Source organism: Columba livia, chromosome 1, assembly GCF_036013475.1.
Source record: "Columba livia isolate bColLiv1 breed racing homer chromosome 1, bColLiv1.pat.W.v2, whole genome shotgun sequence".
Taxonomy (NCBI): Eukaryota; Metazoa; Chordata; class Aves; order Columbiformes; family Columbidae; genus Columba; species Columba livia.
The window spans coordinates 77,295,790-77,314,088 of record NC_088602.1 but is presented as its reverse complement, the minus strand read 5'-3'; the positions used below and the strand labels follow the sequence as shown (position 1 = coordinate 77,314,088).

The following is an 18,299-nucleotide window of genomic DNA, read 5'->3' as shown; positions in this document are numbered from 1 at the left end:
CTGCCTTCCTCATGCAGCTTTTCATCAAGGTTTGCTCAGGATTTGATTCCCCCCAGCCTTCAGGACTGCATCCTGCCAGTTTGATATAGTGCAATGCCAATTATTTCAGCTGTGACATCTGAGGATAAAGTTGTGGGGGAGGAGGCCAAATAAGTCCCTGAGAAATCACACTGGCCAGATCTTCAGAAGCACTGAAGAAACTAATTCCCTCCAAAATCAATACTGCAATGCCGTTGAGGAATCAAAGCAATGTACTTGAGCGAGAGCAGAGCTGAATATACCTGTGAACAAGTGTCCTGATCACATACACCTTGGTGCCTGACCCCCTCTCCCTTGCAATATTACAAGTCATGAGGAAATTAATTGCAGTCCACAGGGCAGTGCAATCATAAAGCATGAGTAAGTGAGTGAAGAATCAGGGCAAATAAAAATACACTAATGGTGATCAAAACACTCTTTCCCAGCCCATTTTTTTTAATCTTTCTTTTTTTTGCCTTCTCCTCTTCATGCTTAACTTCACTTCTCAGGCTTCCTAGTGCTATGATTATTATTATTGCTATTATTATTATCATTGTTGCTTTGTGAGCTGAGAGTTGCAGATCTCAAGAATAAAGCAGATGTCAGCAGCTCCGAAGGAACCTACTCTATTACACAGCAGAACAAATGAGTATGTCAAAGAAGGACTCGCCAATCTAACAAGAAAACAGCACAAACAGACACAAAATAAATAAATAAATAAACCCTGTGGGGACAGGCAGGCTCGTTCTGATTAGACATTATGCTAACATGATGCCTGCTTTCTACACTAACAGTGTTTTAATACATTTAAATGATACTGGGGAAATAAGTCATGAAATAGGAGAAGCAGCCTTCATGTCAGAAATGATTAAGATTATCCAAGGGGTCCAGACTGCCTTTCTCATGGAAACGTGGCTCACAGTGTGGGATTATAAATGTAGCCCAAACGGTATTTTCACAGTGTGTCTGACACTATCTCATTACCTTTGCCAATGGTTGCTTCTCCTGGCTGCTGGAAGAGCAGTCCAGCTGGTGAGGAGGAGGCCAGTACCAACATCTGCACCAGAGCGAAGTCTCAGCCTCTGCTGAGGCTTTGCAAAGAGATGCCATAAGGGAGAGACCTGAGCAGCTGTATGAGGGTTGGAGCCAGCTGCCACGGTGGTGCTGGCATTTGACACTTACAGTGGGCACATGGTCACCTCCATCTTTCCTGTGGAGGGGCTATGACCAAAGCTGGGCTCTTTGGAAATGCATGTTTCCAGAGCAAGGCTGTGCTTTTATTCCTTGAAGTATTGTCCCTCCAAACATTCCAAGAAGGGAGAAAAACAGGTCTTGCTTGACTCAACATGTAGCCTTTATCTTCCTCTTCTCCACAGCCACCTCCCCATGATTCTCCATCCCATAGACAGGAAGATCTCTTCTCTCTCAAAGGACTTGCATAAAAAGCCTAAATACACTTGTCAAGCTTCATGCACAGATGTTAATATTGCTTGTGAAACTGCGGCCTTGGGAGATTCTCCATCTCCTGAGTTTTTGCAGCCCTGGTAAATGGCCATTTATTAGCTGCAGCCCATAATTTCCTTCCTCCTGTGACCCATCCTGTAATTTTCCTTGAGATGACAAGCTATGAATGAAAAGCATATTCATTTTCCAGCTGTAGCATATAAAATATGGATATGGGCATGAAATCTTGAATCCATCAAGAAAGCAGAGACTTTTCCTTTTAGGACCCGAGGCTTTAGGGACCCAGGGCTCGGCTGAAGCCTCCACACCTTGCGAAGTGGGGTCTGCTCAGGCACAGAGTAATCATACTGATCCAAATTACCAGTAACTTGATTCACCCAGATGCTCTGACAGATGAGCTTGGACAAACCCCGCAGCAGTAGTTTAAGAACTTCCTGGTGACCCTCCTCCCATCGCTTCCTTTGCAGATTTGGCAGATGGGAATGTGTGTCCTCCTGTGGCTATGTCATGGTGGAGCATGGTGCATTAGCTTAAAAGCACTGAGACACCAGATGATGAACTGGAGCTGCTGAGACTTTCTGTCACAGAGGCAATAACTTGTGGCTGATGGACGAGGCAGACAGCTGGATATGAAAGTAGCCTAAACTGCCACAAAAAGACTTGCCAGCTCATCTGTCAACCCTAAGTGAGCAGTGAATCAAACTGCATTAGCTTCTGCTCAATACTGCAGAGCAGCAGTTGTCAGGAAGATCATACCCAGTATATGCAGGGGGGCAATTCACAACTCAGTCCTCATTTTAAGAACCTGTGGAGAAAGTGAGCAGAGTAGAGACCGTATGTGAGAAAACAAGAAGAGGACTTCAAGATGGCCTAGCATACAACTTTATTTCTTTAAACCTAGACCCTATGTATAAACAGACTCTGGCCAATAACAAGCTAGAGTCATTGCAGTCTAAAAACAGCTGAGAGGTTCCATTTTGTGAGGCTGAGGACTTGAAGATGCTGTGCTGCATGAGTGCTCCTACAGAGAATATGGCTACCACCGATCTGTGGATGAATTCCCCTGGGAGTGTTCCCCAAACACCATGGCCAGTGAATGGCAGCATTGGTGGACCTAGGAGTAGGATCTTGTTTGACTTAGCAGAGCACCTGCTGCTTTGGTTTAACAGAGTTACTGCTCTATCCTAAGCCAGCTCATGGAGGTAGTCAGGGACTTGTTCTCCTGGACACAAACTCCTGATATCTGAGCCTTGGTGGAGAGAGGATTGGATCTTGTTCCTATCTGTCCTCTACCAGATGTCTTCTGTGCCTATATTTCACCCATACACCAGCTTCCCTTGCCCATAAACCAAGACAAGTGAAACTATTCACCTTTTAAAACCACTTTGAGATCAGTGGATAGAAATATTCTCTCTGAATGGGTAATATTATGCTGAAGTCATTCAACAAGAGTCTCTTGGGGCAACAAGTGCAGCCCTGACAGGGATAAGAAAGGCAGAAGTGGAGAAGAGTTGAAGCGGAACTCCGCAGACTTGAACATTTAACTACAATCTGCAGAAATGGAAACTTCTCTCCCTCAGCCTTCAATATCAGGCACTCTTCACACCTGGAAATGCATACACTTGCTAAGCCATATGGGCTTTTAAGTGCTTTAGAGGATCCTACTACGACCTCTAGTCTTATTAAAAATCTTGTGAGTAACTGTGCACAATGAAATTAGACCCCATCGAAATGATGCAAGATAGTTCATATCTCATAGAATTTTGACCTCAGGACACCACATACACATTCAGATATCTCTGCATCTAATACCCTCCAGGCATGTTTTCAAATTCATCTGAAACCCAGGAGGCCTAGAAGCACTTTTTTAAAGAAATGCTGTAATTTTACATAATCATATCTCCAGAAGAACTCCAGACTCCCCAATGAGATACATGGTTTATCCTAACCCTGCACACATAGGCAACAGAAGGAGGAGTAAATGAGAATGTGAATTATAAAAATGCAATTTTTCTGTTTTTTTCCCTTTCTTTAAATGTAGCCCTAAAGTGGAGTTTTCTTGAGAAGACAATCAGAAAAACTTGAGCCTCAGAGGAACCTAAAGTAGCAGCCTTACAAATGTGCCTATCTGAAAACATATGTATCTATATCCATAAAGAGTTATTGCCCTAGGAGGCTTCAGTAGAGTTCAGATAAACATCAGGCATTGTCCTGGATACAAACAAGAATGGATTGAGTTCATGAGGGAAACCCTAAAAGACAACAGAGATTATTTTATCCTTCAGGGACACTGTCTTGCCAGCTTGGGCTGAGCCCTTACCAGCCCTTCTTCTCGATAAGTCGTCTTCTCTTCAAAGGGACCACCCAACTAAGGGGTCTAAGAATCATTTATAATTAACAGTAACAAATAACAGTGTGGGGAAACAGGAGAAAATAGAGGATGCAGGAAGGAAGGATTAATGTGGACAGCTGACAGTTTTCATATTGAGAAAGATATTAGGAAATATGTTCAAGAAGAGGATGCAAAACCAACTCTAGAGCCTACAGCAGGAGACAGAGGTCAAAATTACAGGAACAGAAGAGGAAAACCACTTTGTTAGTCTTGAGTGGATTCTTGGATACAGACAAACAGACTGGTCATTTCAGTCCAGCAGCAGCCTGAGGCACCAGCTGATCATGGGAGTGCTCTACACTGCTGGACAAAGAGCTGGGCCTGTCTCTCCTTTGCAGTCTTGTCACAAGGAAAGGAAGAAACCTCCAGGCCCTTTCGTTATGGGATAGGTGTCCTGATTGTAACGCACAATCTCAGGGAATGGTGCAGGTCATAAATCAATTTGCCTCCCCTGCCAGGAATGACCAGATAACTTAGAGAAGCTGGAGTAAAGCCAGATGCAGCTGCCCCAAACTATACAAGTGGAGATAAGTTGGTCAATCTGCACCCTCAAATGCTCTGCATGCTAGCGATACCCTCCTGCTTGCTCCAGACATTAAAATTATTTGAATTTTCATTATGCATTTTCATTATGCATTAATTGGTCCCTCTTTACAAGGGCGTGAGAGCACAGGGAGGGACATGAGGAAGAGCGTTACAACTTTCTTTGTGTGAACATAATTAGGGATGGCCCTAATTAACACTGGTCTTCCCTTGTTCAGCAGCATCCATCCAGGTGTCTCAGACACACTCACCTCATTTCACAATATTTTATCTGTGTTAGGTTGGGAAGTTCCTTCTTTCCTGGGGACAGAACTGAGGCACAGAGAGGTGAAATTATATGTTTTAGAACACTTTCTGTCTCAGTCGTGGGTCTGGGCTTAGACCCAGGAATTCCAGGCTTCCTCTTCATCCAGTATCACCCCCAGACAACTCTGGACCTCACACCCAGTCATAAAACTACTGGGAAGGGAGGCTGAACAAGCAGCCACTTTGGGAGACAACTGTGGCAAGCATGGAAAGAAAGGGGATGCATGACATAACTGAAAGCACCATTATGTCACCATATGAATTTATGAAGTGTTCACATCTTGAAGAGTATATTCTGGCCCCCTCCCCACTCCAGATGACAAAGCAGAACTTGTCACAGTAAAGGAAGGGCAACAAAGATGGACAAAGGTATACAGCTGCTCCCATCCAAGTTACTACACAGATAAAGTAGAAAATAACTATATAGACTTGGGAATTTTGTGGCTGAAAAAGAGACCACTGGGGAGAAAGATGTGATAGAGATCCTATGAAAGCAGGAAGAGTGGAAAAACTAACACATGGAAGAGAAGAGCAGAGAATGATTGTTCTTTTTTTCCTAAAAATCAAGAAGTAGAAGACAAATGAAATACAGTGTCTTCAGAATAAACAAAAGGAAGGATGTATATGATTTTTTTTTTTTAAGATTGAACAAATTCATGGAAAACAAATTATTCAGGGATAATCAAAGCCCTAAACCACTTCTGGCCCCAGGAAATAACCAAATCACAGTTTGCTAGAAGACAGGAGACCATGGCTGATGATGCTACTCACCTTGTTCTCATCCTTCTCCTCTAAGCCTCTTTAACAAACCAATGTCAATATGAGGCAAGATGACCCTTTGGCATGACAGAGCCACTCAGGTGTCTTCAAGCTAGTAAGTAGCTGCTCTTCCATCTGTCTGTCCCATTAAACTGCTTCTAAAGGACACTTACCTACTTGCCACACACCACTTGTGGTATAAGGTAAACCTTAAAATGACATTTATGACTGCCTGTTTGGTAGGTGCTCGTTGTGTCACCCCTACAGGCATGCTCTTAGCCTGTAAACTCTGTTTTGTGTGGGCACATCCTATTTTCAGGCTGCAATATTTGCAATAGCATCTTCCAGAGGGCTTGGTGCACTCACCCGTGAGATGTCCCAAACTGGCCATGGCTGGGGAAAGGACACTGAACTGGGCAAAGCACCAGAATGATCCAGCGAGGCAGTCCTTACACTGCATGCATCACGCAGTGGGGTTTTTCTTTCCTGGTCAGCTAACCCAAACTGTCCAGTAATGACCACTGGGTTTTGTTTTACAAGTTCTACTTCTTCAAAGTGAAGAAAGGAGATCTGGGGGTGGGGGCACATGGTGTCAGTGGAGGGAGAAATATCTGCTTATGGAATGCAGGTGGTTTAAAAATCTCTCTCCTTTTTTTTTTTTTCCTTTTCACAAGAAAGAGCATTTCCCCATGGCTACACACACAGACATCAGATTTAAAAATAGCCAAGTTCCACCTCGACTGTGGGGGAGTGAAAGACAGAAGACAGATGCATTGGCTGCCAGCTAGACTTGACATCCACTTTTTCTTTCCTCACCCTGGCAGCCAGCAGCTGTGCACATGTGCACAGGTAAGGTCTCCTGTAGCAAAGCACACACTGACTCCCTCTCAATCCACTCACTGCTGCACCCCAGACAGGTGTGTTTGGGAGCTGCTTAAACCCGTGCACCCTTAGCATGTATCAAAATTATCAAGTTCCACCTATTTGTCCTGCTTAATTCACAAACTACTCGCTAGTCACTTGTGCGTGTGACTTGTTAGTGCATTGCAAAGGTTACTGTTCACATCTCTGTTTCTGGCTTATTTTGTGAGCTCCTTTGTGCCTGCTCTGCACAGCCACTTTCCATGTCTCCAAGCTGTGTAACATATGTGTGTGCATGTGCACGACCAGTCCTATGTGCAGACCCTGGCCCGGGTCAATTTAAAGTGATTAGATGCTTTCAAGGAGCCAGGCCTTGGTCTTGCTACCTTCCCCCCACTCAGGCAGTAGGAGATTCTTCCTCTTTTCCCTAACTGGCTATAATCCACCCACTATTTATGTTTTTAAAAAAATACATCATTGAAAACATAAGGCATTATTGCATGCAGAGTTCATTTACTCATCAGCAGTAGAAGCCACAGTAATACAGTAAACTTGCCTGATTTATTTGCAAACATGTTTACAAGCATCTCTTTATGCATTTACTTAAGTTGCATGGCTCACAGAGAACTCCTTGCCATGGGCAATTAGGAATGCTGAAAGTTTACATGAGTTCAAAAAAAGAACTTGATGAATTCATAGAAGAAATGTTCATCCAGTGCATTAAACTGCAATTAGCTGGATGTGAGGAGAATATTCAGAGACAGTATCACTGTTGGTTTGTCTTATTCTCACAGGCTTCCCAGGCATCATCTTTTGGTACTGCAGAAAACAATAAAACTTTGGTCTAACCCACTGTGACCGTTCTTCGGCTCTCATATGTGTTTTCTGTGATGTTAGCATGATATGATTTCTAAAACGCCTATCGCAGGAGCATCCAAGCTACATTAGAATCTTTTAGACCAACTGAAAAATATTATATATATTTCCTGCTCTATATTCAGAGCTTGGTGTACTAAGCATCTCGTTTCTGGGCTAGAATTATGGACATGAAGAATGGCAAATATCCCAGAGCAGAAGCACTTTAAAAGTAAAGCAGACTTAGTCTCTTCTGCACGATGACAAGGTATCCAAACCTGCTTAGTTTAACAAAAAGGAGGCTGCAGAATTGGTGTGGCCGCTGCTAATGAATACTGATCTATGAAGCACCAACAGATGTCCGAGTTTACTCAGGCATGTCTCCACTTTCTGCCTGAAATGTTTGCCCAGTTGGAATTTTCCCGTTTGTCCAAGGCTTCCAGACATCTGTCTGGAGCAGCAGCGATAGCTGGGCTCTGCATGACCACGAAGTCCAAGCTAATCGCTGGTGCATGCAGACACATCAGCTGTACAGCACACATCCATATACCTGTTTACAAAAACCCTACCTGAACATGATAATATCATAACAGAGAACTCTTAATCCAGAGGGCCAAGACATAAAATTTCCATCGGTGGATGCTGAAGATGCGCATGCTCATTTTCCGTAACAGTGTATTCAACAGTGGGGAGAAATTGCTGGTGGAGTAACTTAGAAAATATCGTCCTGAATCCTCCACTACTACCAATGTTTAGACCAAGCATGATATTATTTCTGAAAAATACACACTCATTCGTACAGGAAATGAATAGGAAAATCCTGTGGCCTTCAGCGTGCGGAGACATGCTCATGATGGTCCCTTCTGCCATGAAAACACCCACATCACCCTCCATCTCCTGAAACACCCTGCCCTCAAGAGAGCTGTGAATATTAACTAACATTGCAAGGATGATCTTTGGAGATGTCAAGACAATATGGCAGTGAACGGTCGTGAACAACCTGGTGATGGCACTTGGATCTTTACAGTAGCAGCTAGAGCCTAATCTTAATGTCACAGCTCCTCTAGTCCAACAAGCAAAGGAAAATACTGGAAACAAAACAGAAACCAAGAGACATGAACCAAAAACTGCAACTAGGTAAAAATAATTAGGATTTTGTCCAAAAGCCATAGATTTCAACCATCAGCTAGCCTGGAGAATACTGGCTCAAACATAGTAGCTAATCCCAGAGACAGTCACACGTTTGCAAGGCAGCAGCTGAGAGGGCCTGACTATCCTGCAAATGCTGGCAGACCTCAGCCAGTATAGCCCTACATCCATATCTGGTGTCTCTAGACCCTCTGTTCGTGGCCCAGAGAGTGAAACTATTTTTTCACCTTCCCCAGTTGCAGGCCATTGCTGTCAGCAGCCTCAAAGCTCCCAACCAGTTATCAAAACAGCCTCAATCCCACTGCCTAGAGAAAGCAAACGTGACTGGTGGAAAACCAAAAATATTACCCCAACATCCAAGAAAGCCACAAGCAGAGACATTGAGCCATATCCAGCACTGATTTTTCAAAAGGACAAGGATTTTCATAGCTCAGCGTTCTAATTTGTTTGACCGTTTATTTCCGAGGAACACATCCAAGAGTGACAAGCTCCATTTATTTCAATGGGCAGCATATGCCAGCAACGTGAATGGCCTATGCTATAAAAGAGAATGGATGTTCTCAAGCATGCTGGAAAGCTGTCCTTTCGACAGATAGAGGACGTGTCAGTAATGAAAGTGCAGCTCTGGTCTGACAAGCAACACCATAAAAGTGGTGTTGTGGGTTCCCATGTTTGATGTCTCCCCATGGCAGCCTGGTGAGATTTGCTCAGGCTGCAAGTGAAAAATTATTTTCCTAATACCTGGCCTAGTGCTGTAGAGCTCAGCTGGGTTCTTTGTTCTTCTGCTTTGCCAGGCCAGAAGAATATCTCCTTGGGACTAATGGCTACACCAGGGTGTTAGTGCTTCACCCTTGCAGACTTCTACTGGGTACATCCCAACCCAGACTATTTTCACAAATAACATTGCCTTCAAATGATTGTGTGACAAGAATCTGAGATATTCAGAAAAGAAAGTGCCCCTTCTCCATAAAATACGATCACATGACAGTGCTATTTTCACTCTTGTCTCTTCTGACTACACCCTGGAGACAATCTTCTTCCGAACCTTGCCTTTCCAAAGCTCAATCCTGCTGGCCCCTGAAAAACCCTGGGTTGTGAGTCTCTGTTACAGATTCAGGATCGCCTGTCACTTGATATTGTTTGGTGGCCTGTGATACTTTGCTGTAAGTCTCATAGCAGTGGGCAGCTTTTATTCACTATCATTAATGAATTACCTGATATTAGTTCCGTGCTAGGTCTTACCTAATGACCAGTCTGGGTCATAAGGTTTTATTGGCTTGCCAGTGAGCCCTGGCAGTCAAAACAGAGCAATTTTCTTCTTGCTTTTCAGTGAGATAGCCCCTAAAAAGGTAGCATATGGGGTTTTTTATACTGAATCTTTCTCTGGCCACCTTTCATTCTCATTAAACTTACGCGCTGGTGGGAAGGAGATGGGTGTTATGTGAGCTGCAATGCCATCCACAGGAAACCAGCTCCACTTCTCCTGTACCTCCAGCTCTGGGAGCAATGTCTCAAGCCAGGTAAGGAAGAAGAGATGCTCATGGCTCCCGTGCATCATGGCATGGCAAAAAGTAATCCCAGATTATCCTCCAGGAGATGTCTGTTGACTTGTTCTTCAAGGTTCTCTATCATGGATTTAGCCTGCAGTAAGGCCACGGCCAAACAATGTCCCTGAACACCCATTGTACAAACTGGAAACACTTATTATGCCTCAGTTTTTCCTATTTGCTTTTTCTTCATCAGGTCCAGCTTGGAGGGTGCAGTTTCACCTTTTATGGAGAAGCCAAACCAATGCTATTCATGCTATTGAGGTCACTTTCTATATCATTTGGGAATTTCAGCTTGTCTTGATGCCAGTGAGGTGCTTACTTACTGAAGAGACCGACCATAGGCTTGCACTGGCCATGCCTATATTGGAGGACAGAAGTCATAAGGTGGCCTTGCATCTACACAGCCTCCTTTGGGACCATACTGATTCCCAATGTGCATGTCTTCACTTACATGAGGCTATGAAAAAAGACATGGAGAGCTTGAGGAAGAGCCTTAATCATCTCTCCTTTCCCAAAATGGAACTTTTTTAGTTTCTACTAACTGCACTTTTGCCCCATAATTTCTGAATCATTTATGGTGACCTCCACATTTGGACTAGTTGGCCTGGGAATGCTGAGCTCTGGAAACGGGACCCTTTCTCCAGGTGTGGGTGGTGGAAGGCAGGAGAGCTCTTAACTAGGAGAATTTGGCCCTGCTTCTGGGCTTTGGGACTTTGCTCAGAGAAGAGACAATCTCTCAGCTCCAGCATTTGTGATTGGCTTTTTAGGGCTAAAGATACAGAAACAACACCCTGGCTCTCGCAGTTGGTGTGAGAAGATCCACAGTATTCCAGCAGGGCTCTTTGGGTAGATGCCACAGGCCTGGCATGGCCAGGGCAAGGTGGAAACTTCTAGGTTTAACATGTCTGGGAGCAGAACAGTGGAGTAATCAGATCACAGTGGCAGTAAACAGTCCTTTGTGAGGTGTCAGAAATGTCCACTCCCAACCAAAGGGCATTGAGAAGCAACTGCTTGATCTCCTTCTGGAAATTAAAAAAAAAAAAAGCAAGCCACTTGATGACAGCATCTGTAGCAGAGAACAGGGTAGCTTGCATGAATTAGTATCTTCCTCGCTTTTTTCTGGGGCAGCCTTAGACAGCTACTCATGCCATCACCTGCAGCTTCTGTGGGCTGTGGCCTCAAACTTACACCTTGAGGAATACTGCAAGCCAGAGCCCTCAGCAGTGAGCCACACTCAAGTAAGAGCTGGAGAAAGTTTTCTTCATGGCTTACTCCTTGAAATGTGGGATGGTGATCATTTGATGGAATGGGACCTTGGGTCTTGCAATGTGGAGCACAGTGACCTTGAACTGCTCAGATCCTGATCTCCAAAGAGCACCTGTGAAGGCTGCCAGAGAGCTGAGCTGAATGAGCAGGTGCCACAGCCTCGGTGATTTGCATCTGAATCTTCCTGGTAGAGTAGCTGAGATTTTAGTTACTTCTTTTCATAGTAGCAAAGGGGTTTACTGAGTGCCTAGGAGCTCAAACACCCCCTCAAGCACCAGTGTAACCCCCCTTCCCATGCAGACCAGGTACCTCACAGCAATACCTACCTGCTTCCCTCAAGCTTGGCAGGAGGCTTTGCGCAGATCTAGAAAGTCCCTTGTTGGGACTGTCAGAGAGGTGAGCTGAGGGCACAAGCATTTCAGACCCTCCCAGCCAGAGGCTGCACTGCATTTCTACAGTCTGCCTTCCATGAAAGGTCTTTGACATGCATGTCACATGGTAGCCAAGGGTCACTTAGCCAATCATCTCAAGAAGCCCCGCTGCGACTGTGTTGAATATCCATAAATCCAGTGCTGATATGTGGACTCAGGTACCTACAAAAGTGACCACCCCTGCTGTCTTGGAGACCTGGTGTGGGTAGGGGAAGGGAGAGAAATTTTCACATTTCCCTAGAAGAAATGTCCGTGAGGATCCTCTTGCAGGCATTTCTTTCACTAGTGGGCTAGGTAACATGCAGGTAGGATTGTATTCTTTGCCAGAGTATCTATCTCTTTTAAAAAAAATTGACGAAAAGAAAAATTATTCAGGCATGTTATTTTTAATAGGGTCCTGTAAATCATATGAAGATCAGAACCTCCCCCTGTTCAGAGATCTCGCAGCCTGTTGCATATGTTACTGGATGAACCACAAGGACTCCTGCAAGTGTTTTCCTGTCACCTTGCCCCCACCCATCCTACTGATGGGATGCAGGGAGAGAAGCATCTCTGGCAAGACTAAGCATCCACAGAGCTGCTGGTGAGCAGCAGAACCAACTCTGTCCTATGCAGGAGACCACTACCTCAGCCACCTCTCCCACCGCCCTTTTTGGGGGGCTCCAGAGGGAGCCTGCCAGCACAGGCTTCTGGCACACTGAAGTCCCCAGAGAGGAAGATGATTACACTGAGAAAAGTGCCTACGGCTCCCATTTGATGGTATCTGAAAGGCAGGGAGATGGGGAAAAGGAGATCAGAGTGGAGAAGGGGCTGTCAGCTGGGAGGGGTCTGGGGCAAGGTGGCAGCAAGAAGAATCACCCTGGTCACAGGCACCTCCTGGCTCCAGCCCAAAGGGGCCTGGTTCCATCCAGCCCCTTGTGAGCAGAAAAGCTGTGGACCCATGGCCGGCTCCCTTGCCTCATTGTCTGTATTGCCGGAGCTGGGGGGCGGGGGACATAGGGACCGAGGCAGCAGGGGCTTGTCTGCCCTCCTGGCTCCGGCAGGGCTGTGCCTGCCATGCACCGGGGTTGGGAGTAGCAAGGCGGGGAGACAGGGCATGGGGACCGCCAAAATAAATGCACTAGAAAAACAGTCTGATGATTCTCCACATGTTCAGTGTACATGATGCAAATTGATGTTTAAAGCTTATTTGTTAGCTTGCATGCGAAATGCCAGTGGTGTTTTTCTAGATCAGTGGGTAACCAATATTTTTTTGGGGGGAGGGACACAATAGCGGTGAGAGCAAGCGTGGCTCGAGGCTGTGTATCCAGAGGCTGGGGTTTATATCATGAGCTGCTTTCGACTGTTATAATTTGTGGCACAGATTCAGCGAGAATCTGATCTGCTGAAAATATTTGGGCTGTGAAAACTCCCACACTGTGACAGATGTCAAGTCCAATTAAGTGACTCGTGTCCAGGTTTCTGTCCAATAGTCTTTCCCATTAAATATCAATTTAAGAGGGAAAAAATGCCGTCCCCTTTTCTACAAGCCTTTATCTCTTCCAACCATCTCTAGGCTAGACCCTTTGGTACCAGAGGCGAATCCGCACGCATCTTCGCTCTGTCTGTCTGTCTGTCTGTCTCGTCCCTGACACCTTCCGCACCCCTCCTTGGCTTCATTGCCACTCCGGGAGGAGTGGGAGGAGGAACTGCACTTTCTTTTTGTGCGTGTGAGCGTACCTTCGCCTGCACCGACGTTGTCTCTCGCAGCCGCTCCGAAGCCTCGCCGAGATTTTATTTTATTTTTATTCTTTTTTCTTTTTTTTTTTATTTTTTTTTCCTCTATTTTTTTGTTCTCTTCAGTGTTCGCATTTCTTTCTTAATACTCACTCAAGACATGCAGGAGGAGTTATGAAGCTCAGGGACGGATGGGGGTTTCGTTTATCCCTTTTTTTCCCCCCCTCGCTGGCTCTTGAAGGACCAGAAATAAAACTACACCAAACATTTATTTTTCGACGGCGTCTCCCTCTCCTACTCCTCTCCGCCGGACCGGTGAATTAACAAAACTGCACGTGATACCAAAAAACAGAAAAAAAGAAAGAAATAATAGAAAATAATAGAGAAGAAAGGAGGGAGCAACGCATTGTTACCCCGGCCCGCGGCGTGCCTGCGCGCCGGGCCGCGGTGGAACAAAGCAGGCAGGGCCGCACCGGGTTCCGCGCAGCGCGCAGCGGGCGCCGGGCTCCGTACCCCGGGCTCCGCGCCCGGCCCGGCCCGGGAGCGGCGGTTCCGCGGGCCGCCGCGGGGAAAGGAGAGGCCGAGGGGGCGGGGGAGAGGGAATAATCCCGGCTGGTGCTATCGCCGCATCCCTTTTGTTATTTATCGCGATCGGGGAAGAGGAGGAAGAAGAGAGGGGGAGACGGCACTTTCCAGCGGAATTGCCCCCATACCCACCCTCAAAAGCGACTCGCAGGAGCTGCCGGTTCATTTGCAACCCGCTGCCCCGAATTAACGGGCGGCAGCAGACTTTGATGGGGAAAACGCTTTTTCTCCCCTGATGCATCGTAAGTAACTTAAGTTGTTATTTATACTCCGCAAACACGACGATAACATTTCCCATCTCTGGAGCGCTGGAGGCCGCGGCGAGGGATGAGATCTGTTTTTCCCCATCCGAGCAGGACACTTTTCCTCTAGTAATTTATTTGATTTGATTTTGATTTTTGTAATTTTTCCATGCTCCGCTCCCGAAGGGTCATTTGAACTGTAAAGGAATCGCCGAGGGGGCGAGGGGACCTGGAGAGGGAGGCTGTCCAAGCGACTCCGCCGAGGTAAGCAGACTTAACAATATATTCCTTTTCCAGGTAGCACGGGCATGGGTTTACTGGGGAACAACAACAACAAAAAGGCTGTTTCCGGCTCAGCTCGCCAAAACCCCCAGCCTGGATAAACCCAGACGAAACGGGAAAATTCAACACACACCGTAGAGAAACCTTTAAGCAACTTTCTCCAGGAACCACCTCTGTAATTTTCCGTTTTCGCACAACCTCCCTGCAAATCCTCCCACTGTCAGTGTGCTTTCGCACAAACCTTCTCGCTTGGAGCTTAACTGAAAGGTGATTTTAAAACCTTTCCTTTCATTCCTCTCCCCCCCCCCCTAAAGAAATCTCTGATACCTGACCTGCACGCTGGCCGGCTTTATTCCCTACCCCTGCCTTGTGGGCCTGATTAACCCTCTCTTTTAAAAACAGAAGAAGCAGCGTTTCCGATGGCCCTGGTAAGCGGCGGCTCTTTTCCCGGGGAAGCAAGCGCCCTCCTCTTCCCCTCCCCGGGCCTTTCGCCCTGCGCGCCCCGGAAAGCGCGGAGCCCCGCCACGCGTGCCCCGCGTCTCGTCCCGTGGGGGGACGCTTGGCTCTAGCCCTGCTTGGGAAGTATCCCTCCTGCCCGTCATTTCATATCTCTTATTATTATTACTATTATTATTATCGCTTTTAATTTATTTTTCCCAACCGGGTCTGAGACCCGACAGGGGACTTCGCCTGGAAACTTTACGCGGAAATTCTCGGTAATATGAATTTGGGGGAAGGGAGGACGCAGTGTTCCCTCCTCCCGCAGGCTCGCTCCCCACCTCGCTCTACACCCCAGCCGTAAGCGCACACACACATTTGTGTCCAAGGTTATTCACTAGTAGCCTGATGTATCGTTTTATTACATGCCGGCATGTCCACGGGCGCGCTCGGATTTGTATTGCTGTCTACATGACAGATGGTGCTCTGTGAGGCCGCAAGAAGATACGATTCAATTTTCTTTTGAAAGGCACGTCCGCATTTATTTATTTATTTAAACACCAGCACCCCACCCCCCTTTTTTCGCGCAGTGAGGGGAGAGGAGGGAAAATTTAAAGGAACGGAAAAGTTCGGTCGCTGTTTTGGGATTTGGTTTCTTTTTTGAATTCTCACTCTTCAAAACCGGAGACTCTCCAAACATGCGTTTGATCGCTGGAAATCGCTATCCGCACAATTAGCAGTGGAAAACAAACAAAAAAAAAAAGGCAGGAGGAGAGCTTAGTAGTTACATCAGATCCCGCAGTTTGATTGGAGAAATAAATTTCCCCACTGGCCTTGTTACGTTTGGCAGCCCTTGAGATGTATATTTAAAGGCATCATGTCTGTAGCCCGGTATCCCACAGAGTGTTACAGAAAGAGAAATGGTTAAACAGAGATTCGCAGAGGAGGAAAAACCATATTAACATTGGGTAAAAACAAATCTACCTAATATTGAGCTACGGGATATTAGCTTGCTTGAGAAAAAAAGAAAAAAAAGAAAAAAAAAAGTCTTTTATTGCTTTCCGGGCCTGTTCCTACACCGAAGCAAGCACGGGGAATAATGGGAGGAAGTCTATTCCGTTAGAGCTGCCGTCAAACGCTAGAAACGGGATGGTAAATGAAGGGTCATAATTTATCCCCGGTATTGCTCTCATTAGTGCTCCTTAAAGGAGTAGCGAACCCGCCCGCCCGCTGCCGCCCGGCTCTCCCACTGCCCGGGCCGGGCGGAGCGGGGCTGCGGCGGCCACCGGCGACGGAAGCAGGGCGCGGGGGCCGACATGTCCCTGTCCATACCCGTGTCCCTGCTCCCTGTCTTGCCCCTGTCCCCCCGCCTCCCCCGGTGCCGGCGGTGGCGGGGCTGGGGCGCTGACGCGCTTCTCTTTGCTTCTCTGTCCCGGGAAGGCTCCTCCGCCCCCTCCAAGATGATGCTTAGCCCGGACCAAGCTGCCGACTCCGACCACCCCTCCTCGGCGCCCTCCGACCCGGAGTCCCTGGGCGGCGCGGACGCCCAGACGCTCAGCTGCTGTGTCTCCGACCCGGAGCCCGCCGAGGGAGGCGGTGGCGGCGGCGGGGAGGGCCGGGGGGGCGGCGGCGGCGGCGGGGAGGGCCGGGGCGGGGGCCGGCCCGGGCTGCACCCGCCGCCGCTTAGCCGGGAGGAGAAGCGACGGCGGCGACGCGCCACGGCCAAGTACCGCTCGGCCCACGCCACGCGTGAGCGGATCCGCGTGGAGGCCTTCAACCTGGCCTTCGCCGAGCTGCGCAAGCTGCTGCCCACCCTGCCCCCCGACAAGAAGCTCTCCAAGATCGAGATCCTGCGCCTCGCCATCTGCTACATCTCCTATCTAAACCACGTCCTCGACGTGTAGCGCCCGACCGCCCCGACGGACCCCAGGGACCCCGGTTCACCCTCCGCCGCCCCGGGTCCGGCCGCGGGGGCAGCGGCGGCAGCGCCTTCCCCAGGGGTGGGGGTGTCCCCGCAGCGTCCCCTCTCTCCCCGGGGGTTCCTCCACACGGTCGCGGTGTGGCCGAGGGAGAGACCGATTTTCGAAAAGAAGTGTAAAACCGGATTGTTTCTTCAGGCTGTCAAGTGCCCCTTTATATATATCCAAAAACATTTACTTGTGACCTTAAACGTGTGACCCATGGGTGCAGTCAAAAATAACTATTTTTTATTTATGGTAGAAGGAGTTGACAATTTATTTTTTTCAAGATTTATTTATTTTTCAGAGTTGTGGCAATTTTACTTTGGATACTTTGTGCCAATTGGTTTCTATAGTCGAGTGTTTACACTTGCTCCTGTGGAATATTATGTTTAACTTGATGAGTGTTTGTTGGGATCGATACAGTGTTCAATTTACTTTTTTTTTGTTTTAATTTATTTTTTCCCTCCAATTATATTGCACTTGTGCACGACAAACCTTCCCTTCCTCCCTGTTTATATTTTATGTATATGAAGGCGTTTGTTCTTGACATTTTTTTCTTTCTTTTTTTGTTCGTGTGGGATCGACAACCACTAGCACTTAACTAGGAGAGTTTTTTAAAGACTTGTTGTTATTCTGATCTATAGTTACGTCTGAAAAGTACTTTGCAAATCGTTTATAAGGGAAGTAGTTTCTTTGTGGGTGTATATGTGTGTGTGTGTGTATACATGCATGTGTGTGGGAGTGAGCGTGGGTGTGTATGTGCGTGGCATATTTTTAGGAAAGGACACTTTTCCTAAAAAAAAAAAAAAAAAGGAAAAAAAAGGAAAAAAAAAAAAGGTAAATCCAGGACTGCTTTCCTTTGTGACAACCAAAAAAATTCTATAGCCTGAAAATGTTTCATGTTCTTTGCTGTGAATCTCTGAAAACAAGAAGCGCATTTTAGGGACGAAAGAGAAAAAGAAAAAACCACATCTGCTATCCAAAGATTTTAGTCTTTTTCAGGGTTTTTTTGTGTGTCTTTGTTGCTTTATATAATGCAATATTTTGTAGTGAAAATAGATAAATCTGGTTTCTATCTGATGCGTTTTTCATATCTCTCATGAATGGTGAGCTGTTTTGCATATAAATAAAAGTATCAAATAAAAGCTGTTTTTTCCTAATTATTTTTCCCTGTTGGTCTTTCTATAAGATGGAGACACGATGCCCTTATGAATAAGGATTGCAGAGGCCTCTCCAGTCATGCATGGGAAAGCTCCAACAGGTTACCTGCTGCTTCCTGGGGAGACTCAGGCTGCGGTTCTCCCACCACAGCTCCCCTGCTCCAGCTGCTCTCAGCTGCTTGTGCTGCCCAAACGCACAGGGGGCACAGGACCGCTGCTTTCACTTTCTCAGTCACCACTGACATCTGGTCGCGTGTTTCAAAGTTCAGGCCGTAAAATCAAACCCCATGCTTGCAAAGCACCTGTTTCGCCACATCGCTC

General features: G+C 46.8%; 1 protein-coding gene across 2 annotated transcripts; it reads left to right on the top strand.

Moving 5' to 3' along the window:
• The first annotated feature begins 12,977 nt into the window (after nucleotides 1-12,977).
• Nucleotides 12,978-17,978, top strand: NHLH2 (nescient helix-loop-helix 2). Of its 2 annotated transcripts, none has more exons than XM_065063432.1 (3): nucleotides 12,978-14,137; nucleotides 14,435-14,686; nucleotides 16,298-17,978. In XM_065063432.1, the coding sequence occupies exon 3, from the start codon at nucleotides 16,318-16,320 to the stop codon at nucleotides 16,759-16,761; it is 444 nt and encodes a 147-aa protein (XP_064919504.1). In that variant the 5' UTR covers nucleotides 12,978-14,137; nucleotides 14,435-14,686; nucleotides 16,298-16,317; the 3' UTR covers nucleotides 16,762-17,978. The 2 variants fall into 2 exon arrangements, with proteins under 2 accessions (XP_064919504.1, XP_064919498.1); XM_065063426.1 differs by lacking the exon at nucleotides 14,435-14,686 and adding an exon at nucleotides 14,324-14,401 and having other exon boundaries at nucleotides 12,990-14,137.
• The last annotated feature ends 321 nt before the right edge of the window (nucleotides 17,979-18,299 follow it).

Excerpts from the sequence above, each read along its gene's own strand:
- NHLH2 (XM_065063432.1), top strand. The coding sequence starts at position 16,318 with ATGATGCTTAGCCCGGACCAAGCTGCCGACTCCGACCACCCCTCCTCG.